This window comes from Xenopus laevis, chromosome 5S (genome assembly GCF_017654675.1).
Source record: "Xenopus laevis strain J_2021 chromosome 5S, Xenopus_laevis_v10.1, whole genome shotgun sequence".
Lineage (NCBI taxonomy): Eukaryota > Metazoa > Chordata > Amphibia > Anura > Pipidae > Xenopus > Xenopus laevis.
The window spans coordinates 96,224,282-96,241,619 of record NC_054380.1 but is presented as its reverse complement, the minus strand read 5'-3'; the positions used below and the strand labels follow the sequence as shown (position 1 = coordinate 96,241,619).

At 37.3% G+C, this 17,338-nt stretch overlaps 1 protein-coding gene across 3 annotated transcripts in view; it reads right to left on the bottom strand.

Annotated features, from left to right (window-relative positions):
* Nucleotides 1–1,442: 1,442 nt before the first annotated feature.
* The window catches only part of tbl1xr1.S (transducin (beta)-like 1 X-linked receptor 1 S homeolog), an 82,120-nt gene continuing 66,224 nt past the window's right edge, over nucleotides 1,443–17,338 (bottom strand). For 2 of the 3 annotated variants that reach the window (XM_018264626.2, XM_041564075.1), the window contains exons 7-17: nucleotides 12,676–12,808; nucleotides 11,780–11,921; nucleotides 10,855–10,918; nucleotides 10,128–10,225; nucleotides 9,257–9,317; nucleotides 8,566–8,687; nucleotides 7,409–7,483; nucleotides 6,946–7,073; nucleotides 6,703–6,868; nucleotides 6,211–6,312; nucleotides 1,443–5,276 (exon numbers count right to left, since the gene is read on the bottom strand). In XM_018264626.2, coding sequence (XP_018120115.1) covers nucleotides 5,250–5,276; nucleotides 6,211–6,312; nucleotides 6,703–6,868; nucleotides 6,946–7,073; nucleotides 7,409–7,483; nucleotides 8,566–8,687; nucleotides 9,257–9,317; nucleotides 10,128–10,225; nucleotides 10,855–10,918; nucleotides 11,780–11,921; nucleotides 12,676–12,808 — 1,118 coding nt within the window. In that variant the 3' untranslated portion in view covers nucleotides 1,443–5,249. 3 annotated transcript variants of the gene reach the window in all.

Genomic DNA, 17,338 nt, shown 5'->3' with positions numbered 1-17,338 from the left:
TGGGAAGGACATTTATTTTGTTCCCGTCAGATACAGACTTTATAGTATTTTTACTTAAGCTAAATAACAGATGTCTTTTATCTGAACCTCAGAAATAAATTTCACGTACAGGTGACATTGCCAGCAGTAACTTATACAGAAGGATTCTGTACAAAAATGAATTTAAAGTACAGAAAAGTTAACCTATATAAAACAAAATTTTTAACAACATAATTAAAGGGATCCTGTCATCGGAAAACATGTTTTTTCAAAACGCATCAGTTAATAGTGCTGCTCCAGCAGAAATCTGCGCTGAAATCCATTTCTCAAAAGAGCAAACTGATTTTTTTACATTCAATTTTGAAATCTGACATGGGGCTAGACATTTTGTCAATTTCACAGCTGCCCCTGGTCATGTGACTTGTGCCTGCACTTTAGGAGAGAAATGCTTTCTGGCAGGCTGCTGTTTTTCCTTCTCAATGTAACTAAATGCGTCTCAGTGAGACATGGGTTTTTACTATTGAGGGTTGTTCTTAAATCTACCAGGCAGCTGTTATCTTGTGTTAGGGAGCTGCTATCTGGTTATCTTGCCATTGTTCTGTTGTTTGGCTGCTGGGGGGAAAAGGGAGGGGGGTGATATCACTCCAACTTGCAGTACAGCAGTAAAGAGTGACTGAAGTTTATCAGAGCACAAGTCACATGACTTGGGGCAGCTGGGAAATTGACAATATGTCTAGCCCCATGTCAGATTTAAAAAAAAAAATCAGTTTGCTCTTTTGAGAAATGGATTTCAGTGCAGAATTCTGCTGGAGCAGCACTATTAACTGATTAATTTTGGAAAAAAATGTTTTTTCCCATGACAGTATCTCTTTAAGGCATATAGATTAACACCCTTTCATGGCATTTTCTTTTATAGCATGGTTCATTATGAAACTATCTTAAATGGAAGTTGATGAAAACATGTCATGGTTTTTACAAAATTCAAGGCTTTGCTCTTGAAGATGTTTGGTTGTGGGAAGGTTGATATGCAAAACTCAATATGTTTTATTCAGATTTATTCTGACCACTTCTATCTAGATTAAAGATCACATTAGTGGGACAAACTGAAGAGCTTCCAGGGGAACACTTTGCTCTATACATAAAATATTAGTTGTGTTCAGAATAATAGCAGTCCAACACCACTAATCTAATCAATCACCATTTCTGGTAAAAACGATATTTCTACATGGCAAATAATTTACTAGTAGGTGAAGTAGAGTGTTTTAAATGAAACGGTCACAGAACAACATTTGGTTGTAGGATTTGTTATTAATAACAATGGCAATTGTTTAAATGTCTAAATACATTTGCAAGGAAATATTTTTGTATATGTAGATTTGAAAAATTACATTTATGGATATTAAGAGGAATATATTCTAAAGAGATAGAGAAATGAATGATGGTTAAAAATACAATAGACAGCATAATATCAAAATATATTTTATTCTGGACCTCTTTCAGATCTGATTCAAATTACAGTTGTCAGAGCAATACAATGCAAAGGATAACTGCAACAGAAAATGTGTCAAAACAAGAAGAAGGTGGGGAGGGGTGAGAGAAAACAGGGCAACTTATGATGTAGAACCAAAAACACATCATAAAGTGTAATTAACATGGTCCAGGGCAGTACAGAACACCAAAAAGTCATTGTTGTTAGACAAACCATGAAAACCAATGAAAGTATTAACAAGTACAAAAACTGCCATGGGCCGGTTTATGTTTTTACATTTGTAAATTTCATTTGAAAGTAGAAAGGACGTAGACATTTATATCTCCAGTGCTGTTGGTAGGCTCACAATTAGTTTCAAAATCTTTTTTTTTTTTACTAACAAAATAGCCAACACTATGTTGTTTATATTACGAGTTGCCGAATATTATTTTGCCATCTGAATGAGCTTGTGCACATACTGTACCTCAGACCAATTGGTAAATCCTGACATCAAGTTACAGACAAAGTAGATCATATCCATTGGCAGATAAAAGCACCATGGCAGGACATGGACAGTCAGAATATAGATGTTTGCATTCCAAGTAAAATCGTAAATTCGGGAGGTTTAAACTAAAAACAGCAGAAGATTTGGAGATAATAGTAAAGTGTGTTTCAAGAATATAACAAAATATTTTTTTTTTTTTATAGGATTTTGCAGTTTATATTATTTTTATGATAATTTTTCTTTAACGTTGGATTGAACTGAACCGTTGTATTATATATGGCATGTCTATTTAAAATCAGTCTAGTTAAAAATTCCAAAGAGAAAAAAAGTTCCAAAAAAAAAAAAAAAAAGGGGTAAAAAGGGTATAATGGTCACTATGTTTGTGTCTAGACCTGGGGGCACATTCTATTCTCTATTATTGCACAGATTCTTTTCCTATTGAGAAAACTCGAAAGCAGGGCCTTTCAGCATCATTTGTTAGATATTCCAACCACCATATGTTCTTTCAAACCTGAAAACGGTATTAAAACAAACAAACAAAAAAAAAACAATATTGGTATCAATTCAGGTTAACATACAACAGGAAAAACTGAGCAAAAACATAAAACAAACACTGTCAAGAGAGCCATGGTAGACCATTCAATTGGAGCAAGTTACTGATCTTAAAAATACCCGATAGTTTACGCACTGCATAAGGACATAAAAGTGGTGTTTGATATCATGTTGCCCTAGTATGAAGACTCTTCGAAAAAAAAACTGTTGACATTACAAAATGTCCCTAAATATAAGGAATTTACTTGACTTTAGTACAGAGAGTTATTAACTCATAATTATGCAGTTCACTGGGCTTCAGGTTCAAATTATCCCAAACACTATACTATTTCTAAATGCAAATTAGAATTAAGCTCTTCACTTTGAATCACAAGGAGAAAATGGATCGGAGGCTTTCACCTAAGAGTGTAACAAACTGGAAAAAGAAAAGCAGAAAATGAAAAGTAAACAGATTCAAACATGATAAGAAAAACAAAGAAACTCATTGAAGCAGGAAAGTATTGCAGGATATATATGAACAATGTGTGCTGCCTTCTGGAGTTTAATGACAATAGCACGATGTTGCATTGAAACTGCTTTGTTTTTTTACTGCTGCTTCTTGGGAATTATGCAACAAAACAGAAGGAGCTCCCAAAACCACTTATTATGGCCCATTTGACAAAATATGGCCTAAAAACCCAACTCCCCCAGAAATTGACATATTTAGACTAGATATTTCTGTTATAGCTATCAGCTATAACAAGGAAGCCATTTCAGACAATTCCTTGCATTTGGTTGTCTACAAAGCATCATGTCTGCCATTGTCCTTAAGTCTATAGGCATGCAGTGCGTTTTTTGGTGATGGTGGGGCAGTAGTCATGGAAATGTAATAAGGTAAAATGCACAAAACTGGCTGAAAACAACAAATTATAGAATATCTTTATGATCAAAGTTAAGTTCGCCTTTAGGGAACCATACAAAATGCAACAGTAAGTGCCAAAACATTACTTGTTTCAAAAAGAATGAATAAGAATTCACTGATTTTCATTAAAATAGCATTCTACTTAGGTGATCCGGTAATCACTTGCAGTGGCATCCCTGATGAAGAATTTGGCAGAATAACGTCAGGAGTTATGGTTCAACTTATACTGCCTTTTCCCATCTCTTCTTTGCTTATTGATATGTTGACAGTCAATAGGAATAATGAGCGAGGAAACCATGTTTGTTATTGCTTACAGAACTCACCCTACTCCTCCTGACTTATTCCAAGTGCAAGAATACTTATGTAGGCACATATTATTGTATTGTATGGGTTCTCCTAAAGGTGAACTTGCCCGTTTAGGCACTTGCAGGAGATACCTCAAACAAGTGGCAATTCACAGGCAATGATCTCTTGTGTGTGCCATAACTACACTGACTATTCTCTATGACTGTTTCTTGCTATTTTCTGGAGAAAGCTTGCAGATCAGAACATGCTTGCAACCGTTCATGAACATCAAAACTTGGTTTAAGTCTATGGGTAAGGGAATTGAATGGGATGCTTGCCCTCACTAAGGCTTATATAAATCTCCTGCAAGCACTGTATTTTCAGGCAATCACATACATACAACACTTGAAAGTGATTTGTGAAGTCAATGGGAACAGTATTAAGCAAATTAACAAAAGCTCTGAAAGACCTTAAAACTGCCCGGTGTGCCACAGTTCTAAGACAGAGTAAATCTGAAGTGGTGAACACCTGGCTTCCCTCTCCAGAGTTACACATATAGGTATAAAAAAAACCTTTGGAATAGGCGAATCACATAAGAGATAATCTTAACACTGTAATTTGTTTACATAATGAAGTTGTCAATGTTTCACGTCTCCATAGTATAGCTTAATGAATTTTCAGGTGTTCTTGCCATAAAAGACCCTTGATCACAAAAAAAAGGGGGGAAATTATCTTTAAAAAATTGCTCCATGTTATGTTTATGGTCTAAACAAACAAGAGACACATCAGTGTCTGCTGTCTGATCTTTGTTTTTGTGCCTTTAAGGTTTGGTAGATTTACATCCCGAAAAAACATCCAGCCACGTCACCATAAAATAAACAGAATGTTACCTCTGGTTTGTTTTAATGTGACTGTATTTGTACAGGTAATATTTAAACAATTATGCCTGTACCAAGTCCAGACAAACAATTTGCATCTTTTAGAAATGGAGCAGTGGTAGACCAAGAAGGAAAAAGGGAATGAAAATGAAAAAAATCCCAAAGTTTTATATGCAGTCATAAGAGAATTCTCCCCACCCCCTATAAAATAACACGTTTCAAAGCCAAGAACAAAACTATTGCTCAAGTAAATAGCCCAAGATCTCTGTAAAGGCAAAGTGATTTAAAATAAAACAAAACAATTGGTTGCTGGATACTGAAGCTGGAATTTGAAAAATAAAAATGTGGGATGTAGATAATGTTCACCATCACGTGTCTGCTATATTTATTCTGTTTCACGGTCAACGCTCTTCCAAAGTTTTTTCCCCCCCAGATGATATTCGAGATAAACCAGTTTTCAGCGCATATATTCATTAGATGTGATAGATCTCCGTCCTCTTGAGGTGCAACATTTGCAGGGATTTGCTTTTAACTTTAAATATATATGTATAGGTTTAATTTCGGTTTGGCTGAAGTGGACTGGCCATGGTTAACTGGGACTATAGCAGTACATGGGTTCAGGGACAGTCATTTTGGCTATGTACACATTCATAGTCGGTCCATGGCTTCCAACCAGTAGCGCTATTTTCGTAGGTCTAATACACAAACCTGTTTAAAAAAAGAAGAAACCAATCTGAGGCATGGTATAAATTGCAAACATAACACACACTGTCTCTTGCTTGTCCATAGTAATATGCATTGCCTGGTATAAACAAACAAAAGGACAAACTTAAAGTTAAAACCAAGCCTCAGACATTAAAGCTGAATAAAGCTTACTATGCCTAGAATGATACATCTAATGTACAAAAGATTACCCCTTATTCTACACCTGGAGTTTCCCTGTTTCTGGCCATATCAGGCTTAAAGGGCTTTTGCATGGTGATGGGAAAAGTTGTGTGCTATCAGCTTAGCCTTGCATGGAAATCAATTTGGTAATACGGCAGTGGTTAAACTCAACTCCCTCCCCCACTATTAAAACCCCTACCCAGTAGCTTACATAGTCCCCCCACCTTGCTCCTCCCTGAATAGTTAATAACACCAATAAGTGCCCCATATCCTTTACTTGCCTACAGATGCAGCGTTCGTGCAGCAGAGATTGTGGGCACCATCTTCAGGCTCTTCGGATTTCTCTGGGAAGTGGGTATTGGCACATGCGCAGTTGGAGCAGTCTTCCAGTTCGAAGCAACTGCACATGCGCCAAGTGACAGAACTTGCCTTTGGGAAGGAAGAGGACCCGAAGACATCCGAAAAGCTGGAAGATGGCTCCCATGATATGTGCTGTGCTTACTTATAGGCAAGTAAAGGATTGGGGGCACTTGTAGGTTTTATCACCTATGCGGGGGGGAGCAGGAAGGGGAGACAATGTAGGGTTCTGGGTAATGGGTTTTATTGGTGGGGGGTTGAGTTCTCTCTTCAGTAGACTTACATTCAATACCATAACCCTAAAGAGAATAATTGTCTCTTGACTGTATGTTGTACGTATCAAGATTTCATCTACGTATATAAAACAGCTTTTGCAATGTAAACAATTTTTTATACTTACTGAACCATCTGATGCACTTGCTCCAACTTTGTCCCCTGCTGCATTCCAACACACCTCAAATATACCCCCTGTTCCCCGATAGCTGTGAACTAATGCACCTGTCTACAAAACAGAGGAAATAGAAAAAATAAATCAGCTTTTCCCCCTAAATCCTGATCAACTCTTAAAAATATAATAACCTGTTCCATGAAGGCAAACCAAGAACAGTGCCGGTGTTACCATATATGCACAATTCCATGCAGAACACATTATTGTGCAAGTATACTGGACATGAACATGGCTAAACAGTTATTTGTCATATTTTGCTTCCCTTTGGTAACAGGAAGCTACAATGACAGATAATTAAAGGTGGACTGTGGTTTATCTTATTTTCCTAGGAAAAGCAGCATTGATAAAGCTTAATTTGCTTTCATAAAACAAATGTTATTCAAAAAAGAAAAAAATAAATAAGCCAAAGCACTATTAAATTAAAACAGACAATGCTGTGCGTACCTGTGTATTCCAAATGTGTACACATTTGTCAAATGAACCACTGGCCAAGTACCGGCCATCTGGACTAAAGGCTACACTGTACACAGGCTCCTGATGCTTAGTCAGCGTATGAATGCAGATTCCTCTGTCTACATCCCACAACCTAACTGTAGAATCAAATGATGCACTGCAAGATAAAAGGAATCGTAAATGTAATTTCTGACTGGATAAGTGTCAAACACTGAGATTGAAAGAGTGATTTACCTTGCTAGCATTAGGTTAGCATTTGGATTGTTTGTTCCCGGCCCAGTAGGACTCCATTTAATAGTATAGATCTCTTTGTTGTGCGCTTGCAAATCATGAACACAAGTGTCATGCTTCATACTCCATATCTACATTACAATAAAAAATTAAATTAGAAAATAAATAAGAAAATGTTTCTACACATTCTAACATCATTGACATTCTGTTCCCTAATAGCTGTCCACTGAAAACACATCTTTATTGCCGCCCCTTCCCCTCAGCCATGTGATGTTCAATGTACAGTAAATATTATGCTATTTCTGTATTCTAGTATTTAAAACAATCCTTGTTCAGGTATGATCTGAAGGTTCTTCCCAGTTACCTCTCAGGAAACTAAAGCTACGGGAAAGTCAAATTGAATACACGTGCAATAATAAACATTTAATATCAAGATCCCAGCTATATATTCTTGCTTTCAAAGTACCTTTAATGTCATGTCATCAGAGCACGATGCCAAAAGGTTACCAGTAGGATCCCACTTTATTGCGTTTACTTCATTCTACAAAAAATATCAAATGCAAAAGATGAGAATAATATATTGAATTGTTAAAAGAAGTTGTAAGTGTTAATCTGGAAACATAGTTCAAGGAACAGTAACACCAAAAAATGAAAGTGCTTTACAGTAATTAATATACATTGTACCATTTCCCTGCACTGATCAAACGGTTGCGTTATAGTTTATATATACAAGCTGCTGTGTAACCATGGGGGCAGCCATTCAAGTCTCAGGTTACATACAGTAGCAGATACTAGATACATTCTGCAGAATAGCATTGTATACTACTACAGAGCTTATCTGTTATCTGCTAAATTACCTGTGCCTTTTCTCCTTTTTCATCCTAAATGGCTGCCACCATGGCTACAGAGCAGCTTGTTTATATAAAATATAGTTGTGTTTGCAATAGTAGCAAAAACTCAAATGCAGACTTCTACCACATAGTTTGGTGTCGGAGGCCTTCGACACCACCTGTCTGCTACATACAATGCTGTTCTAACATCTGTACCCCGGCGGTTTCAGAACACTTCACACGTCCATTCATGCAACTCTCACAAGTAACACCTCTTTCCAGGAGTTGCATGACACTTTGGATAATCCTATCACAGTAACTACACAGAATCTACACCTCTGTGAATTTCTTCAGATGTCACCTCTTTGAAGAGTTACAATGGGCCATTGTGATTGGATTAGTGGAAGAGTTTATATGCGGAGAATTTCCCACACCAGTCAGTTGAACTGAAGAAGCTGCTCGGATGAGTAATGAAACGTCTTCATTGATTACTCAGCAAGTCCAGTTGTTTTTAGATTTACCTATACTAGATATACCATGACCTGGATGAATGAAAATCTTCATAGTGATATCTATGATGGAAAATATTTTATTGAATGTATTTACGTTTCTTATTTCAGTATGATGAAGCTTTTATTAAATTTTCATTTTTGCGATAGTTCTTTATTTTAGAACAGATTTTTTTGGTATTCCTGTTCCTTTAACGTTGGCTAAGGAATAAGTACTCTTAACCAGTGAGAGATTTCTTTACAGATATTACAATTAGTTTAACGTTGTGAACAATAGTACTCACTGTGTGTCCCTGGAATGTTTTTATTGGCCTATCTTGGCCCAGTTTACAGACATGGATGCACATATCAGTACTGCATGATGCAAATGTGTTGTTGCTTTGCCAATCCACATCTAATGCTGGTGCTGTACCAATGACAAAGCAAAATACAACAGTTAAATAAAGGCACTTGTTGTCTCTCTAACAGTACACTACACAGACTCAATACCTCTGTTCCTCAACATTACATTTACCAGACCCCAAACTACACACAAACACCCCACGGAACCATCCCACCCATGTGCACATATACATTATACCCTGAGCTTAAGTTTTTAAGTGATTGGTGTGCACCTCCAGATGATATAATTGCTATCCTCAGACCCAGGGTACATGCTGCAAACAGTAAAGCATAAAAGTATGGCTTCTAGTGTTTTCCCTATTTTACTCTAATGTGCATGAACACAGCCCAGGGAAGCAGCCAGGAATCACTCACTGGGAGAGACCACAGCAAGACGACAGCATGGCACCCTGGGCAGCTGTGTTTTTCAGCAAAGGGAAGCGCCAGTCCACTAAACAGGCTCCTAAAAACTGTATTCCACTAGCAATTAAGCCTTTCCTTGTCCTTTGATTATTACTGCATATGTGCAAGAAGTTTACATTGTTTTGAGATCTATAACACGTAGTTATAATCCAGAAAGTAAGCAAAACATACCAGAATGAAAAGGAAACTGCTGTTTTGCTTCCCCTGTGTGAGCATCCCAGATAATAGTTGTCTGTAAGGAAAACAAGATATAATAAGTATTTACCCAAACAATAGATTGCTTTATTCTTCATTTAAAAAATAAACCAAAGCAATATTTTTTAAATGTTCCTTACTTTGCATAAGGCTTAAGAAAGAGAAATTACAATGAGAAAATGTGCCTAAACTCTCTCTGTTTTGGTTTGTTCACTAAACATATAACACATACCAATGACAAAAAGTTCTTACTTGGGCTATGGCTTCTATTAGACTTCAACAGCAAATTCAAATGTGAATTTATTTACAATGCAAAAAAATGCCATGTGACACCAAAGCATGACAATCTGCACCATTTAGTCATGTACAGTTATGCACTGAAGTTTGCTTTTTATAGAATAAACACTTGCAACATTTAGCACTCATTTTTCTGGAACCACTGCTGTTGTATAAAAATCTGACAAAGAAAACCTTCCAGTCTCCAAAATATTGTGTCACTGCCTACCCGTGGGAAATGGCATATGGTAAAGGTTAAATCAAATTATTTTTTGACGACAGATTATTTTCACATATAGGGTTTCCACCTGTCCTGTTTTGAACCGGACAGTCTGGTCTTTAAACCTGCTGTCTGGTTTGAAAATACCTGCCCGGTTTTCAAAAGACTTCATACGTAAATCTAACCGGAAGCAGTTTTTCATAAGGTTACAAAATAAATCCTATATTGTCTATGGGAAAAACTACATGTGTTTGATATATATAAAACTACATACAACATACATACAAGATATGCAAGCTTCTTGTTTTAGCATTACATCTTTGTAATGTAAAATGATCAACATCAATTTACCTTGTCTACGCCTGCGCTTAATATGAAGTTGCCTTTCTTGTTCCATTTCAATGCAAATATGGGTCCTTTATGTTGCCCCAACGTGCTTGCAAGATTTCCTGTAGGTTTGAACACACATCCTTAAGATCAGTTTGGCAATACAACATTTCATGGTTTTTTTGAAGATTCATAAGAGTACCGGATGCAGTTTGCCAGAAAGCTATGGGTGAGATGAAGGAAATTAAATCACATCCAAACTAGGAGAGAATAAGCTTAAGGAAGCTTATTTGGCCTATGATTTTTAACAAGTAAAAGATAAATCAGTCCATGTAAAAGTTTGAACAAGCTTCAGCAAAAGGAAAAAAGTGCTTCCTTTATCAGAGATGACAGGATAAATATTTTCGTATTCCAAAGATGCCAAGTGTCGCTTACTAAAATAAATGAAAGAACAAAAAAAGGTGTTCCCCATGTTCATCCACAATGCAACATTCCTTTCCAGAATAGAAATCGAATTGCATCGACTGCAAAATTATATTCCAGCAACCAAACATGACATTTCATCAAGACAGCTTGCCTTTCAACTAGTTTAACATTTCAGAGCATTTGTTTGGTACAGTTCTAGCATGTGCCAGGATACCGTGCCTTGCACATAGATAGTCGTATATTGTCTATGTATGAGTATGCATAAAGGCATTTTTAGGACTAATGTATTATACCTATCAATCCTAAATGAACCAAACAGACTTACCATCTTTAGTCCATATTCTGGCAAAGCCATCATAAGACCCAGTTGCTAAAAGTGTCCCTTCACTCTGTAAGGAAAAATAAAAAGCAGAAACATTTTTACTGATAGAATCTGGTTAAGTTTCTGTTGTTCCCAATGTTCCTATAATAAATGCCTTTATGTTAAACAGTGTTCCAGAAGAAGTGTTGTTTGGCCATAAGTGGTCAGATCTTTCTAAAGTTGGAATCTAGTTGGATGGGTAGTGATGACTGTTTCATGAGTGGCCTCCAAACAACTGTACTGGATTTGTAATAAAACAGCTTTTGAAATTTTAAAATTATCAGCATAAATTGCACTGGATGAGCGTTCATTTGCTTTGGTCCATTAAGCGGACAAGAAAAGCAGATTTGCACATATATTGTCAATAAGTCCTTCCACATGTGGCCAGACTAGGCTTCTTTTTTAATAAATTATTCTGCAAACTCTACTTTATAATAGTCATGCAATAAAATAATAATGGGCAACACAAAGACAAAAGGCAATTTTGCATTTTGGTACAAATAAAACTGTCATGACTGTCACAAGTCATGGTTTAATTTGGCACAGCATAAGCTTTGCACTGCTTATTATGTTCAATAATATTTCCTTTCAGTGACACCAACTCAGTCCCCTGCCATGTTCCATAAAAGGAATGCATAATGCTACAAGGAAAACTTCAAAATTCCACTGCAGCATAGTAACCAAGGTCTAAAAACGCACTCAAAACACCAGTTTCACAGAGTCCACTTTTCCATATATCCCCCAGTAAGAAACCAATCATGATATATTAAGCAGGATCCTAGTGAGTTTATATATTAATTCTGTTCTAAGAGTTATTGAGCCTAGTTTAAGAAGGCAATCTCTTTTGAGCTCATTAACATACTACCTTGTGTATGATTGGAATACTTACATTCCAGTCTAAAGAAGTTACATCTTTATTACTGGGAACATCTTGCCCTCCTTCTCGTATACAGTGTCGAAGTACAAGCTGTGTTGAACCACTAGTACTATTTTCACTAAGATTCCATATTCGGGCTGTTGAGTCTCCTGACCTACAAAACAAAAGCTTAATTTGGTGAGGAGAAAAAAAAATAGTATGTTTGAGAACCATTGTGCTATCAAAGAGTGTCAAAGTAAATGCCCAACTAAAAACAAATGCAGATATTATTTACAAGAGCATAGTTTGTAAACCATAGTTTTAAACCACTTTTAAAACACACTTCAGTTGGGGATTATGTATTGTAGCTAGTAATCCCAATCTAACATACTCGGTAACAAGATTAATTTCCCACCAGACCCTTGAGAGTACCCAGTTTTCCTAGTAACTTTTTGTTAACATTTTTAATCAACAGTATATGGACTTGAAATTTTCTCTCTGGTACCAAAGAGATTTTCTGCAGACTGCTCTTATCTGCTCTGCAATCAACCTTTAGCTAGAGTTTTACTGGTACTAGAAGTGCTGCAGATCAAGAAACACCTCATTAGAAAACAGAAGAATCTATATGGATCTGAGGTCAAAATAAAGGTGGCCATACAAGGGCAGATTTAAGATGCTGATTTGAGCCCTTTAGAGCAATTTGGCACAGGCTTATCTGCCTGTGTATGGGGCCCTCTGACAGGCAGGCCTATCCATGATATCGCTCACCAAAGGTGGGCCTGTCGTAGGAAAGGTTAGCTCCTTTGGCGAATCTTTCCTCCGACAAAGTCACCTTGCGTGGGTGATATCATGGTGCGATTGATTTATTACAGCGCAGAGCCACCTTAAGCTTTTTGTTTAAAGGTAACATTTCAAACACATTAACTTACCCTGATGCCAGCAGGTCACTAACTGGGTTCCAAGCACAAATAAACACCTCTGATTCATGACCACGTAATACCACAGCCTTACTTGGTGGAATTTCGACATCTCCATCAACTTCCATCATGTCAGTGTGGTTATCTACAAAATAAAAAGAATGCATGGATAGGAACACTAGGTGCAACTGTTCAAATTATGTCCAGTCCTGCATATATTTACATTTGATCACTGGTCACGGACAGTGGTTACTCGGGGATGTCAGGAGAATGTTAGCAGCAGAAGCCCTGTATTAGGCATATTGAAAGAACTTAGGAGTCACTTCCTCTGTTGGACAATATAAGCTTGTATGGACTGTGTAGATTTTAGATATCATTACCCATATGCCTTGAAAAAGAGCCACATTTGGCTCGAAACGTCGCTACTGAATGTGTGCCTGTATGGTGATGTATGCATTTTTCACAATATAATTCTTTTGCACAAAGTTGTGAGTGCTGCCCGTTTTTGAATTATTATATTTATAATGCCTTATTCCACATATTTATGTGTCACTGTATGCAAAGTTTGGTAAGGTATTTTCAAGCACTTTATCACCCTTGGGAGAGAGGAGGGTATTACATGTGCCCCTTATAAAATTCATCCCAGCAGAAGCAGCATGCACCTGAAACAAAGAACAACCACAGAAGTGCCTGTCCATAGAATTTAGAAAAGTTACATAATGAAGAATTTCATCTTAGCATAGTTCCATTATCTCAAATTATTTAGCTCTGCAGTTTACAGTTTCAGCAGTGATTGCTAGGGTTCAAACTACCCTAGCAACTATGCATTGATTTGAAGAAGTGACTGGAATATCTGAATAGATAGATTATTAATACAAAGTAGCAATAACAATAAACGTGCAGCCTTACAGAACATTTGATTTTTAGATGGGGTTAGTGTCCCCATCTGACAGATTGAAATAATAATAAAAAAAAAGAAAAAATGAAAGCCAACTGAAAAGTAGTACTGGCCATTCTAGAACATACTAAAAGTTAACTTAAAGTTGAACCGCCCTTTTAAGGAACTAATCTGGGCAAGTGGGGGCGGGGGAGTAAGGGAGGCACAGGGCGGTATTACAACTGATCAGGCAACATAAAAACAAGGCAGATATCCTGCAATTATTTATTTCAAAAAGGGCATGAAATTTTATTTTATTCTTAAAGGGATATGAAAATCATATCAGGTCATTGGAAAAAAAAATATTTTTCAAAACGGATAAGTTAATAGTGCTGCTCCAGCAGAATTCTGCACTGAAATAAGTTCTCAAAAGAGCTGACATATTGTCAGTTTCCCAGCTGTCCCCAGTCACGTGCCTTGTGCTCTAATAAACTTAAGTCAATCTTTACTGCTGTACTGCAAGTTGGTGTGATATCACTCCCCTCCAGTCCCCCTCCCTCCCAGTAGCCTAACAACAAAACATTGGGAAGGTAACCAGATAACAGCTCCCTGGTAGATCTAAGAACAGCACTGAATAGTAAAATCCAGGTTCCACTGAGACACATTCAGTTAAATTGAGTAGGAGCAACAACAGCCTGCCAGAAAGCAGTTCCACCCTGAAGTGCTGGCTCTTTCTGAAAGCACATGACCAGGCAAAATGACCTGAGATGGCTGCCTCAATATTATAACAACAAAAAAATACTTGTTGGTTCAGGAATGAAATGTTATATTGTAGAGTGAATTATTTGCAGTGTACACAGTGTAATTTAGAAATAAAAACATCATAAATATCATGACAGAATCCCTTTAAAATGAAGCTCAGCCATCCCAGCCCTAGTTTTATAAAATGCAACACCACAGGTTGTAAACCCGAGTGTTATTGGTGGAAAGGAGAAGATTGAAAACAGCCTGTGTTCTGTAAAACTGTGCCAGAAAGCGACACACTAGCTGGGCAGGTTGCAGTCAGCATTGTTGCAGGTGTGGTTAGGGAACAATGGCAGACGTGAACAGTTAGACTGAGGCCAACAGAAAATAAAAGCAAACGTTCTGATTTGTTGCTAACTTGCAGGTTGGTGAGTAATGTGTTGCTCGTGAGCTAATGGTTGGAGATCACTGCTCTAGAGCAAACACAATGAGGCAAATTTACGAAGTGACTAACGCTGGCGAAAATTCACCAGTGTGACGTCATTTCAGTACTTCGCCGATTTACTAACGGACACAGTCCGCTAGCGAAAGAGACACACTGGCGCTCATTCACACTCAATCGTCAGGTGAAGTTGCGCTCTGGCGAAGTGACGTAACTGCGCATTTTACTGAACGTTGCCCTCTTGCGCCAGACTTGCCTTCGACCACCTCAGTCCAGGTGAAGTGCAATAGAGTAGATAGGACTTCCTCAAAATTTAGTTGAAAAATTTTCTAAGTCCCAAAAAACGCTGGTGTCTTCCTTTTTTCAGGGTGATAGGCTGCAAAAGAGCGTAATTTTTTTGCGGGGTACCCAGCTTCCCCCCTACATTTCCTAACATATGGCACATAAACTATACACTGGGCTCATGTGTAGGGCATTATAACAACTCTATTTTATTTTATTAAGCTTCCCTGGGCTTGTGCAATGTATTTGCAGCAACATATTAGTCCATTCAACTTTAACTTCCCGCAAATAAGCCACCGCTAGCACAACTTCGCTCTGCTTGCCGAATTAACGCTAGCGCAACTTCACCAGCGTTCAGAGCCCTGGACACAACTTCGCATGTTAGTGAACTAGTGTTGTCTGAGCAAATTTTCGTCTGGCGTAGTGTTGCGCTGCCTACAAAACCGCCGCTGGAGAATTTTCGGCGCTTAGTAAATTTGCCCCAATGAGTGAAAACTGCACTTGAAAGAGAGGCCACCCAAATGAAATGACATCACGGTTGAAGGTTTATGTAGATGTACGAACGCATAAAATGATGTTGCTTCTCTGATGATGCTCTAAGATGTGTTACATTTATTGTCTAATTTATCTTGGCAAAGGCAAGATATTAACAGCATTGAGTATTAGTATCGTTTTTAAGAAAAATTCAAACTTTCAGAGGAAAAATACTAAAATTGATTTAGATTTATTATGCTCCAAAGCTGCTAAAAATCCTAATACAAAAATACTCCAGCTAAAACCTGTTGAAGTCATGTAAAGGTTAATGGAAGATGTCCCTTTTTACAATTGGAAGATTTTCTTTATTGCCTTCATGATGTTCGAGGGTTACCCGCTGGTTTTTGTTCAAAGACTTTGCACGATTCAAATTGTTGCAAGATTTTGTCGCAACTCTTTCTACACCTATTTTCATTTGTTTTTTTTAGTAAATTAAAATTGTGGTTGGGAGTTATTTTGAATATAGTAAAAATTTGAGTTATAATAAATACCTCCATAAATTTTATGTTCATATATATATTAGCGAAAATTACTTGGGAGAACACCGACCACCCTCCACTTATTAAGTACAGATAGAATGAAAGGAATAATAGAAGCATCACCCACAGGGACGGTAAAAGCAAGCAGAATGAATTCACTAGATGTCAAAAGAGAAATAACAGAAGAAAAAAATTTATGTGGGGGTCATTTGGCTAAACAAAAATTAAATATAAGCAGTCTGACAACCCTTGCCTCTAGCCTTGTGCTTGTCTGCACCTCCAATGCGAGTGATATTTTTATTTCTAGCAAAAATAGTGGTGCAGACTCCCACACAGTTCTAATGTTAAATCCCTAAACAGACAAGCTGTTAACAAAACGCCAGAGAGCATAGGCTTCTCACTAAAAATGCTCTTAACCATATACACCATTTCAGACAACTAATGTAGAGATCAAAACATTCAGACCTTTTATCCAGAATGCTCAGGATCGGAGGTTTTCTAGATTAAAGGTTTTTTTTTTCCATATCTTATATTTATTCTAGGGATGCACCGAATCCAGGATTCGGTTCGGGATTCGGCCATGATTTGGCCTTTTAAGCAGGATTTTAATCCTACTGCCTGGCCAAACCGAATGCAAATCCTAAATTGCATATGCTAATTAGGGGAGGGAAATCACGTGAGTTTTTGTCACAAAACAAGGAAGTAAAAAATATGTTTTCCCCTTCCCACCCTTAATTTGCATATGCAAATTAGGATTCGGTATTCGGCCAAATCTTTCAGGAAGGATTCGGGGGTTCGGCCGAATCCAAAATAGTGGATTCGGTGCATCCCCAATTTATTCTACTAAAAACATTTAAACATGAATTAAACCCAGTATAATTGGTTTGATTCCAATAAAGATTAATTCTATCTTAGCTGGGATCAAGAATACGGCTCTGTTTTATTATTACAGAGAAGAAGGAAATAATTTATGAAATTTTGAATTATTTGATTTAAATGGAGTCTACAGGAGTTGGCCTTCCCATAATTCAGAGCGTTCAGGATAATGCATCCCATACCTTTATCATGCATAATCCATGAAAGCTGACTGGGTACAGCAAAAGCTTAGTCTCCCTATTCAAAGCCAAATTATTAACGGAACATGCCTTTTTATGAAAACAACTTTTTCTGAACTCACACTGACAAGAATGTTAAAAGTACCGGTCTGGTAATGAAGGCTTGATTTACTGAAAGCTTTAATAAACAAGAGTTGAAGAGAATGCTTCATGGTTCTAACCAGTAGGGGCTGCTCCCATATCACCTTGTCTCCAATGTACC